Source organism: Pteropus alecto, unplaced genomic scaffold, assembly GCF_000325575.1.
Source record: "Pteropus alecto unplaced genomic scaffold, ASM32557v1 scaffold60, whole genome shotgun sequence".
Classification (NCBI taxonomy): Eukaryota; Metazoa; Chordata; class Mammalia; order Chiroptera; family Pteropodidae; genus Pteropus; species Pteropus alecto.
This window is the reverse complement of record NW_006430726.1, coordinates 5,774,601-5,785,752: the sequence shown is the minus strand read 5'-3', so window position 1 is coordinate 5,785,752 and position 11,152 is coordinate 5,774,601. Positions and strand designations below refer to the sequence as shown.

Genomic DNA, 11,152 nt, shown 5'->3' with positions numbered 1-11,152 from the left:
GGGGTACGGTGCCCCCAGTTCCCTCTCCTCCCAGCACGGCGATGAGTCATTTTATCTGACTTCACGATGACATCAACTGGCACTTCTCAAGAAGCCCTCGTATGCTGGCCGCCCCGTGGGGGTGCAGGGGGGGGGCATGTTGATGTTTGTGTCTCGTTTACTCTCCTCTGCGGATTGTGGTTTTCCGGTAGAGCAGTAAATGCCGCTGTAGGAAAAAATGGAAAATCCAATTGTTGAATACGCGAGCGCTCCGGTTTCCTGTCCTTCTGCCAGAGGCCAGCTGTGAAGTCACACACCCGGGCTGCTCTTCCTGTGTGAAACCCGAGGCTTCGCCTTCCCTGCCGTGCCAGCTTCTGTGGTCTCCGCCTGCTGTTCTCATCCTGTTTTGTTTTTTCTGTTTTTGTTTTTATTTAATTTTAATGGCTTCGATCTCCTCCTGCCGTCGGATCGTAAAGGATTTTGTGACTCCATTCACCTCTCGTCACATGCGGCCGTAACGGTGCGTGCAGTGCTTGCTTGGGGGGGACTCCTTGCGGACGAGGACTCCAGCTTCGTCGTCGTTCGTCATTGTGTCCCCCAGGGCCCTCCTAGGTACGGTGCCTGGCACCGGGCGATGGCTCAAGACACACGTCTCTCGGGAACCAGCGCACCATGCCCCCTTCCCCATGGGGACGTCCAGCCTGGAAGCGCCTCCCCCGTGGCCTCCTCATCGCTGTCCCCCTTGCCCGTCTCTACCTTGACCGCCACCTCATTTCCCAGGCCACCGGCCAGCTGCCCAGCACTCAGGAACCGCTCAGTGAGCGGTCACTGGGTGTGAGTCGGTTGGAGACGGATCTGAACTCGCTCCCAGCAGCGTGGACAGAAGCAGCTCCGCAGTCACCTGTCTCTCGGGCCCTTTCTTGGCCCTTACGTGGTAGAAACGCTATTCCTCAGAATCCGGGCGGGGCGTCGACTCTGGCTCAGGGACCTTCTGTGTAGTGTCTTCCTCTTTCCCGGGTCGGCGAGGTTCACAGAGTGTGCTGTGATTGTTTTGGGGTCCACGGAATTCGGGGCCCAGAGGGCGAGAGTCGGCGTGGAGTTGGTATCCTGTCTGTCACCTAGTCCCGTGAGGGGGCATCTGCTCTTGTCAGGCCCCCTCCCTTGTGGCTGGGGAAACCAAGGGCTGGGAGACACGCTCGTGTCTCATCGGGCCAAGCGGGCGGCCGCTGGAGCAGTCTCACCCGGATCCGGGGGTCTCACCGAGATCCCGGGGTGTCACGCAGATCCTGGGGTCTCACCTGGATCCGCCCTCTCTTCGCAGACTCGGTGAGGTCCGAGCAGGCTGTACACGGCGCTGTGTGGTCGTGGAGCCTGACCCGCAGCGGGCAGGGGACTTGACGGGCCTTCACGACGGAGTCTGGGGGAGCTCTGCTCCCTTCCACACCGCAGAGTGCCGAGCTCACTCCCTTGGGGGGTCTGGACCAGCCCGGGATACCGACCAGTGCTGTGACCGGGGAGCTGGACGCCCCGAGAAGCACTTGACCTGGGCCTCAGCACCCCGCCAGGTTGAGGCCTGACGTGGCGGAGGCGTCCTCACGTGCTGAGGGGTGGGGGGCGTTCGGGAGGGACCGTCCAGCAAGCAGGAGCCGCTGCTTTTCTGGGCAGGTTGGAAGGTCCACGCGGGTGGCAGACGGACCCCGCCTCGTCCACAGCACTAGCGCCCGGCCTCCAGTGAGTCCCGCCCAGCACACAGTTCGGGGTCTGAAATGAAGTCAGTACGCGCTCTCTGACACCTCGTTTGTCAGAATTGGGGTGATGCGGGGAAGATGGCAAGGCCCCCCATGCGCGTCCACAAAGGGATGTCAGCGCACACAGTGTGAAATCCTGGAAAGGATGTGTGTGGCGATCGCCACGGGTCGCAGGGCCGGGGTGGGCCACAAAACCCGTCCGTGCCCGCCCTGTCTGACTCCTTAACCCCAACACGGAAGGGAAGATCCAGGCGCTTCGTTACTCTGCGTCGCGGGCACGTGGCTGTTCATTCCATTAAGCTCTCTAATTTTCTGGAGGTTTGAGGGTTTTTTTTTTCCTCGTAATACTGTTCACAGTGGGTTCCAAAAGTAACTATTTTAGTTTCGCCCCTGAGCCCCAGTGCTGGGGCTCCCCACGGCCCCTCTGGGGTTCAGTGATGTGGCAGAAGGACCCACAGAACTCAGGAAAGGTGTCACATCTGCAGTGGCACCACGTTGCAGTGCAAGGGCAGAGGCGAACGTCGGCAGAGAAGGAGGCGCACGGGGCAGAGCGCACTCCCAGGGCCATGGCACACACAGCGCTGCCCGCCAGGCAGGCTCGTCTGAGTCTTGGTGTCTAGGCTCTGGCAAGGGCCGTTCGTGTGGGCGTGGAGCCACCCAGGCTCTGGCCTCCGCAGAGGTCAGAGACACCGTGTGGCCCCGGCCCTCGTCATAAACCGCGTGGCCACCGTGAGCGATCTGGTGGAGTCCCAGGCCCCGGTACACGGCTCCCGTCAGGCAGACCGTGGCAGAGCCGGCAGCGTGTCTCCCGGGAGTGTGAGCAGGGCCAGCCCTTCTGTTCAGGGACAGACGTCCCGAGCCGGCCGAGTGAGCCCTCAGAACCTCTGCAGCGACACGGAAGTCCACTGGACTTGCAGATTTCCTGACTCACGTGACCACCTACCTGCAGCCTTCAAAAAGCCCGCGAAGACCGGGGTGGCCGGGGGGCCTGGTCCTCACTCCAGACCTAGGAAAATGGACTCCAGGGGGTCGTTGGGGGTCCAGGAAGGTGTCCGCAGACGCTTCAGAATCCGATGGGCTGCTAACCGACCTGTCCAGGGTGACCCTGCCGGACAGCAGGGGGCAGAGGCAGGACCCAGACCCGGCTACCTTGAATCTAATGCTGTGCTGAATAGACTAGCGATTCCCAAACTCATCTGCACATTCAAATCCGTCCAGAATCTTAAAATTTCCAGAGCCCAGGCCACACCCCAGACGAGTTAAGTCACGAAATCGGGGGTGAGACGCAGGCTTCATCAGACACAGTGTTTGAGGCTCCCTGGCCTCAGCACGTCCCGAAAACCTGCTCCGTGCGGTCCACGGGCCGGCTGTGGGCATCAGAAGCGCATCGTCTCGGACCTCGGCCAGGCCTGCCGAGTCAGCCTCTACCTCTCAGGTGAGTCCCCAGGTGATGCCGGCGCACACTAAAGTTATGTAAAACGTGCCATTCTGCTTTTAGATGGGAGAAAACAGAATCTAGTACATTTTCATTATTTATTGACAAGGGCAGTAGCTGTGGCTTTGAGTTGGCAGCCTTTATTTTCCATTAAGTCAACATTATGTAAGTGCGATGCTGTTTTCCTGGTTTCGTGATGGCCGTATTTCTGAGTGATTATTATGAAGTCCCTCTCCGTTGCCCGGACTTGACTCGAAAAGGCTGTAGAGAAACCGCCCTAAATCTCTTTTCATCCGTTTCTCTCGAGCTCTAAATGGTCTCAAATCTTTAACAAAATTAAACTTTCCCTCATTGTATCAGCAGACTTTCTGAGAACTTACATGCTGTGCGATGTTGGGGTTCGAGACAGGAAATAAAAAAGCTGGCGGGGTTCCTGTTTGCAGGCGGCTTACAGTTTGTCGCGGAAAGCCCTCGCGTGCGCCCACATGGTTATAGACCGGGAGGGAATGTGAGTCATGGAACGAGGGTGCTCAGGTCAAGTGCCCTGTGACTCACATGCAGCAGGTCACTTCCCGCTCCCAGGATTAGGGAAGCCGTCCTCGGGAGGGCCGGAGGGTTCGCACATTCAGGTGGAGGGGGGCTGTTTCCACAAGAGAGAGAGAACGCGATGTGGCTTCAGTCATCAGGTGAACGCTGGTGTGTCTTAGGACCTGTGGTCGTAAAGGACAGAAACTCAGCCCAACCTGGTTAGGGTGGGAAGGAGGATTTGGGGCTCGTAGATTCTGTAGGTTGAACAGGCGAGCTATGGAGAAGCCTCTGGAACATCAGGAAACACAGGCTCCCAAGCCACCCAGGGGCTTTCCGATTTTTCTTCATGTGCGTCTCATCCTCTCGCGTTAAACTGGCTTCCTTGACACGATAGAAACGTGGCTGCAGAAATTCCCGTCATCTGTTTGCATCTGGCATCTTCTGGTACCCAAGAGTGAATCCCCAGAGATCTGTATCTGCTTCAGAATACCATGGGAGCGGGGGACGGGGACTAAGGTAGAGTTGAAATAAAATCGGCCTTGAATCGATCATCGCGGAAGCATGAGGGTTCCTTACGTCAGTCTGTCGACTTCTATACACGTTGGAAATTTTCTTTGAATCGAAAAGCAGTCCTCGAGAATGAATCCTGCTAGCCTGTCTGCATCCTGTCTCCGATCGAGCAGCCCTGCCTGGGGGCTGGTGACGGACGAACTTGGCGGCTCTACTGAGCCACAAGTGAGGACCGCATGGCTGGGATGGCCGGAGAGGAAGGGAGGACATGTTCCCAGAGGAAGAAGGGGGTCCTGTTTCCAGGCGTAAGACAGGGGTCCTGGTGGAGAGGCTCCACTCCGTGCCGACTCCCGGCTTTTCACCGACCCCTCCCTCTCTCCCGGGCTCCAGGCCATGTTTCTGCGGGTCGTCGCTGGACGTGGCAGGTGTAGCTCTGAGTTGGCACGTTCCAAATCAGACTTGATCGTCTTATTCCTGCGGTGGATCCCTCCTCCACCGAGACGTTCCAAACGGAAATTCCCGAGCCACGTTCAGCCGGTCCTGCTTCTGCCTCTGAATTGTCTATTCCTCCCCGCCCGTCCTCCCCCTTCCTAGCTCCTCTGCCAGCCCCGTCGCCACCGTCTGCACAGCGCGTCACGCGTCCCCCAGCACCGGCGGAATCGTCCCCGTCCGTGCCTCCTGTCCCGTGGCGTTCCCAGCATTGTGGCCGCTCATAGGCGGGGGCTCAGGGGCGTGTAAAGCCCCTGCCCTGTACCCATCGGGCTGTGCGCACCACACCACGCATTCCTCGGTGGCTCTGCGTGTGCCAGCGCCGCCGTGCGGACACCTGGGCCGCGTGTTCAAGCCCCTCTGGCTCGCGCAGAACGGGCTCTCGATTCAGCGGGGCCCAGAACTCCGGTCGAGCCACCTGCTGGAGACTCGGCTGTGACGTGGTCGGCTCCCCTGGGAGGGGACGCCCCCCGACAGGGCCCGCGGCGTTCCTACAGAGCGGTCCCCCTGTCCCTCCTTAGGCGTCTGACCCTTGACTCCTGCTCTCTGCAGCTCCTGCCCAGCCACCCGCATTCCACTCTCTGGAGCCTCCGGAAGGGTCATCGGACTTGTGAGATCAGCCCTCGTGCTCTTCAGACTCCAAAGCAAACATTCTTTCTGGAGTTGCTCAGCGGGCAGGCGTCGAGTGCCGAAGCCTCACGGCACGCTTCAGCCTGTCTGCAGCTCCCCGGGCGGTGGCTCTGGGTTGCATACAATATTCGGGCGTGGTTGGATTGGAGACGGGACATCGGCAAGGAATGAGGAAGGAGAATCGTGAGTGGATTGAGGGCACACTTGACCCTGCACAAGACGATCTGGTTTTTCAGCAGCCCGCGAGGAAAAGCCAAGGAGACGGGGAGCCGTGTTTGTGCAGAGCTGGGGACCGGCGAGGTTAAGAGCCGCGAAGGATCACAGAGAACCTCTCCCGACATCCCCCATCCAGATATCTTGGTCCTACGAGCATCTCAGTCCTCTCGTTCCTTGAAGACTTTGGCATCTAAAAGGAAGTGGTTCAGACTTTCCTCTTTACGTTCTCAGAATTTCTTGATCTATTTTTTTAAAAAAATCTCCTTATCTGGTGTGGCAAAGGGCAAGATAGTTCTCATACTATTTTCCTAATAGGTGGCTTAAAAGATAAGTGATTTCTTTAGCACAGATTACAAGTAAAGAACACGATGGACTTCATCTCGTTAGACTTTCAAAAAGTATTTGAAATATTATTTTCAAAACAAAACGGAGTTTCTGAGTCACCCGGTATTTTTTACAGATTCTTCTGCAAACGTGAGAATCGAGATCCGAGGCCAGATACCGCACAGCACGAGGGAAGGGGCCAGGCTTCCGAGCTGCTTCTCAGCCCTCGCAGGACCATCCGTGTTTAGAGCACGTGACATTTCCACAGGGCTCTTCCATCCACGGTACGTGGGCTGCCTTAATCTACGTCTTTCGACCTGCATGCGATGCTGGCCCTTCCTGCCAGGGAAACGAGGCGTGGGCCGGTGTCCAGCGGCAGTCCCGGTCACTGGCGCAGCGCAGTGGTGCTTACGTGTTTACACCAAGATGAGGGCCGGCTGGACAAGCTGGGGTGGGCCAGTGCGTCGCAGAGACACTGCATCTGCCCAGCCGGGCCAGTGGAGCCTGTGCAGCCTGCCGTGTGGGCACCCGCCGTCTGCCCGCCAGGAGCTGTCACCGGGCTTCCGCCGCCTTTCGTTCTGAGCTTGCTCCGGCTTCCGCACACCTCCTCCCCTGCGTCGGGCCGTCCCCTCGTCTGTCCTGGTATTTCTCGCTCTCGGCTGCGTGGCGGAGCGTGGGGCAGCGGGGAGGGTCGTCTGAATCCGAGGCCCCTGATCCCGAAACGCACCTGTTCTCCGCTGATCACCCACGGCATGAGCCTGGACCGTACTGCAGAGGTTCTGACAAAGTCTGCGTGTGTGTGAATGGATGATGTCACCCTTCTGATTGGCAGCAGCCCCGCAGAAGTACCCATCAAATCACAGCAGACACCTGTCACAGCCAGTGTGAAATGCATCGTCGTGTACGCACACGCACACGCACACGCACACACACGATTTTCTTTGCCCTGTCAGCCCCAGGCCCATGGTGGACGCCATATGGAGACGAAATCCCTCTATCTGACTCACCAAGAACACGGCTACCACTCCCAACCCCCACAGTGTCTTTGCAAACCATAAATCTTGTCCCTACGTTTTGTGGGTCTGGAAGTTATTTGAAAATGGGGCTGGATTTGTTAGAAGTTTTTTTTTTTGCACTGAATGTGAAACCCGTGTGAGTGTTAAATTGTGTGTTTTCTCTCCTTTTGATTTCATGGTGAATGTGAGGCTTGGGGTTTCCTTCATTAGTCAGATGAGTAGTTTAAAGAAGATGAACCTGTCCACTACGCGTCCCCTCCCGGGTCTCCAGTGCTTTCTCAGTGCATCCTTCCCCTGCCTGCTAGAATCCTCTACCTTATGAAAGAAACACCCTTCTCGAAGACGAGATAGAGTCATGTGTCTCCCCTACCATTCCCCATCAGATTTCTCTCAGCATTCTGCATGCAGGTGGTGAGCTGAACAGTGCCCTGCTGATTGGACATACCAAGTTTGTCACCTGTGAAGCACGGACACGCAGCTCGGTCTGTCCGGTCTTATGCTGGTGTGACTGTTTCTGACGCGTGTGTTTAATAATTTGTTACTGTAAACGCCCTGCAGCTGAAGCGTTCACGTGCACTGTTCCCATGTGCAACTCTCCAAACTCCTAAAAGAAAAAAAGATCTTAAAATTGATGCTATGACAGTGTTCGTTATCACCTGGAAGTTAGATTTGCAAGCTCAGCACATGAGAGAGTCTTCCTTCCCGTTTTCTACTTTAAAGCAGTTCCTTATTTAACCTAGTTGAACTATTACATCTTTGCACGTTTTTTTTTTAAAAAGCCATTGGAAAGGATCAAAACCTGAATTCCAGTCGATCGCCGAGAATGTTTTGCGTTCCTCTCACGGGCTAGGACATGTTTGGTACTGATTAGACAGGGACAAACAAGGCGGACACGTTCCCTATTTTCAAGTCACTTAACAAATCCAAAGTGTGTGACCAGCTTCAGGGACTGTGGGCCGCCTGCTCAGCACCCGTGAAGAGGTGACGGGGCGCAGGCGTGAGCACGTCACCGTCCACGCAGGGGACGGAGCTGCGAAAGCGTCTGGGTGGCCGGTGCTTTCTTTCTTCCCGTCCTTCCTTATCTCTGCGGGGCCGTCTCAGCCCTTCGTGAAGCTCTGCGCTTTCCCCCGCTGACCTCATTTACAGCACTTCTGATAAAAGAGCTGGAAGAGGTTCTGGGAAAAGATATTTTGGCTCCAAAAGCTCTTAGTTGAATGGCAGGCCCCTTACTCCGGTGAACACCGGCACAGATCCCCTCGATTCGCCCAAAGTGCCATTTATACTACTTTCCAAATTATAAGCTTTTATTTTCTTCATAGTTCAGATGTGTTAGTTTTATAGATCTCTCCTCAAAACTCTATCCCACCTCTGGTCATATTTTAATATTTTTCTGTGGGGCAACAAGCAGGATGCAGGCATAACCCTTCCACGGCCATCGACAAAATAGTCTTTGTCCTTGGGCAAGCGGCTTAGAGCCACGGTAAGGTCTTTGCTTTGGATGCCTGCACCCAATTCCTGGCCATCGCGTTAGGCTACAGGTAACAAAATCCCCAGCTGCAATGACATAAAGGGGCTTATTTTTCCCACACAACAAGAAGCCTGGACAGAGTCTTCAGCAGCTCCACCAAGGGACTAGACTCTTCTGTCTCCACCATCTTCCACGAGGAAACCCGCCCTCCCAGATGCGAGACGGCCGCACCCCTAAGAACGGTGCATCCCGCGTGGGGACGAAGGGAAGCGTCGCAGAGGAGTCGGGCCTCGTTTCTCTTTCCAGAAGCTCCCCCAAGTTCTCCACTTAGAGACCGTTGGCCAGAACCGTGTCACCTGGCCATGCTCACAGCAGGGGGCCTGGGCAACGGCACGTCTTAACTGGGGGCAGTGCCACCCAGAACAGAGCCGGAGTTGCATCAGCGAGAAAGATGATGGGAGAATGTCACACTCCTTAGCCGGAGGACACGCGCAGACCCCTGACGCAGTGTGTCCCCGGCACTTCCTTCGGACGGCACGTCTGCGAGGCCTGGACTCCAGCAATCCCGCCCCGACCAGCAGGGAAAGGCTTGGTCTCGATGCACTCACCAGATCGCGCCTCCATATTGTCCCCATTTGACTGATACTTACTGAGCATCATCTTCTGTGCCAGGCATGGAGTAAACGGTGGTGACCAAAACAGGCAAGACCCTTGCCGTCTCAGAGCCTGCCGTCCCAGATTTAAAACCAGAAAAGAAAACGTGAAAGTCGGAATGTCTCTTATTAGACTTCTCTTTTACCTTCCAGCTGAACACCCAGATTGTTTTTCAGCATGAGTGAGTGTCCTTGTCTTGTGGTTAATAAAACACAGATGGCTCTCTACCTGGCTGACACAGTGTTACCTTTGCAAATCGAGGTGGTCTCAGGCAGCTGGACGTCAGGCTGACTATGTGGAAGACCAAGTTCCACGTGTAAAGGGTTGATATGAAATAACAGACCGATGCATGTCGCTGCTTGGGACTCGTGTAGTCATCGGTCCTGCCTGGCTTAGCGGGGTGCAGTTATTCCAAGCTGTAGGGAGCTTTTTGGGGGCAGGAGGGCCCGTGTCTCAACACCCTTTGCACGCCCCACATCAGCTCGGTGACTGACTCACGACGAATGCCTGGTAAGTATGTTTGCTGGCCCAAAGTCAGAGTTAGCCCTACCAGACTGTGAGGAGCCACACGGAATTCTCAAAGGTCAAAGTGAACAGTCGGTGATCCCTGACCTTTCGTATTTTATAGGGCACATTTATTCTTTCCGTGCTGCGTGTTCAAGTTTCCCAACCAATACGCCGGGCCCGCTGACCTATTACTCGCGGTCGTGTTAGAGGCGAGAGCTGAGATGCTGACCCCTGAGCCCTGGGGAGGCCGGCCACCGGGGTCGCATGTCCTTCTGTATCGGTGGCCCACAATACCTGGCATCAGGAGAGAAGTGCTCTATGACACGCAGCTTTAGGGTCTCGATTTCACATCCACATGGCCCTGAGCGGTGACACCTTCCTGGGGAATGACTGCTCTTCCAGGGCACCTGTGTGTAGCCTCAGAGGACAAAAACAAAAGGCAGGCTTTTATTTACGTATTTACTTATTGGTTTTAAACTGTGAGACCGTCCACAAATCCTTTGCGGAATAAGGCAAGGTATAAACAAACAAGCATCTGGCTTTTTATTTTCCCTAACAGTGTCAGCACTGCCAAAGGGCATCTGGGATGAAAACCCGCCTTCTCCATCAGCTGCACAGAAGACGGTTACTTGGGCCCCTGGCATGAACTGCGTGCTATTTGAGTCCCATCAAGACAGGTGAGAGAAGTAACATCTGAGACTCAGGGGCATGTTAGGCACTTCATAATCTCAGTTCCCCAAATTCTATTCTTAGTCTGAATTAGACGAAGGTGCCGCACACTTGGCTGTCACCTTCGGTCTCTACAGAAATACCATCTTATTTTTTTAAAGGCAGGTGAAGAACTGTTGTGAATCTTCTAAGTAGATCGGAAGGTGCTGGAGAGCAGGGTCTTGTGCGTCTCTAGCTCCTAACACGTGGCTGCCGTGAGCAAGAAAAACGTGAAATGTATGTCGAATGCGAGGAATTAGGGATGTACGGACGCGTAGCAAGTTACAGACCTTTTTAAAGAAGGAAGCCCAATCGTGTGAAGCCAAAATCTTTGATTTTAGGTGAAACGTCTCCAAGTGGGAATAACTTTAAAAACAGACTTAAAAAATACTTAGTCTGAAGAGGGTTTGCTAACCAGGTTTTCCTTAACCAACTTTTGGGATGGTTCCAAAACATCTAAAAATGACGTTGGTGAAGAGATGGTCTCTGCAAACTAGTTCCTGGAGGTTTTTGAGGTCAGTTCGTGCCCATGCACTTAGATGCGGGAGCTTAAGTGCCCCTTCCGTGGAAGCCACAGTGGCAAGTCAGTTCTTCTCAGGACATGGGTGAGTTTCAAGGACAGGTCCAAGGCGGCGATGCTGCCCACTTCCCTGTCTGCAGTTGCCCTTGCGGACAGGCCGGGACGGGTATCTCCTGTCCGCTCCCGAAAGGAAATGCGGCCGCCAGATCAGGTGGAAGGAGGAAGCGCCCCGGCACTGGGTTAGATCCGAAAATAGCCCTTGAAGGCCAGTGCCAGGATGCAGGCATTGTCAGAAATCTCTCATGATTAAGGCCACTTCACAATCCTGGACCGAAACAGGTGTAGAGACGCGCGGCACCGCGGGGGACGCCTAGCTGCTCGGGGGGGCGAGGGGCGCGCTGGGCCCTGCCCGGCTTGCAC

The 11,152-nt window shown here is 55.5% G+C and overlaps 1 protein-coding gene across 10 annotated transcripts in view; it reads left to right on the top strand.

Annotated features, from left to right (window-relative positions):
- Positions 1–9,978, top strand: part of ARNT2 (aryl hydrocarbon receptor nuclear translocator 2) — a 99,148-nt gene extending 89,170 nt beyond the window's left edge. For 9 of the 10 annotated variants that reach the window (XM_025050096.1, XM_025050089.1, XM_025050099.1 and 6 more), the window contains one exon: positions 5,996–9,224. In XM_025050096.1, coding sequence (XP_024905864.1) covers positions 5,996–6,441 — 446 coding nt within the window. In that variant the 3' untranslated portion in view covers positions 6,442–9,224. Of the gene's footprint in view, positions 1–5,995; positions 9,225–9,625 lie in introns of those variants that run through there. The other variant, XM_025050108.1, reaches the window with a different exon arrangement.
- Positions 9,979–11,152: the final 1,174 nt, after the last annotated feature.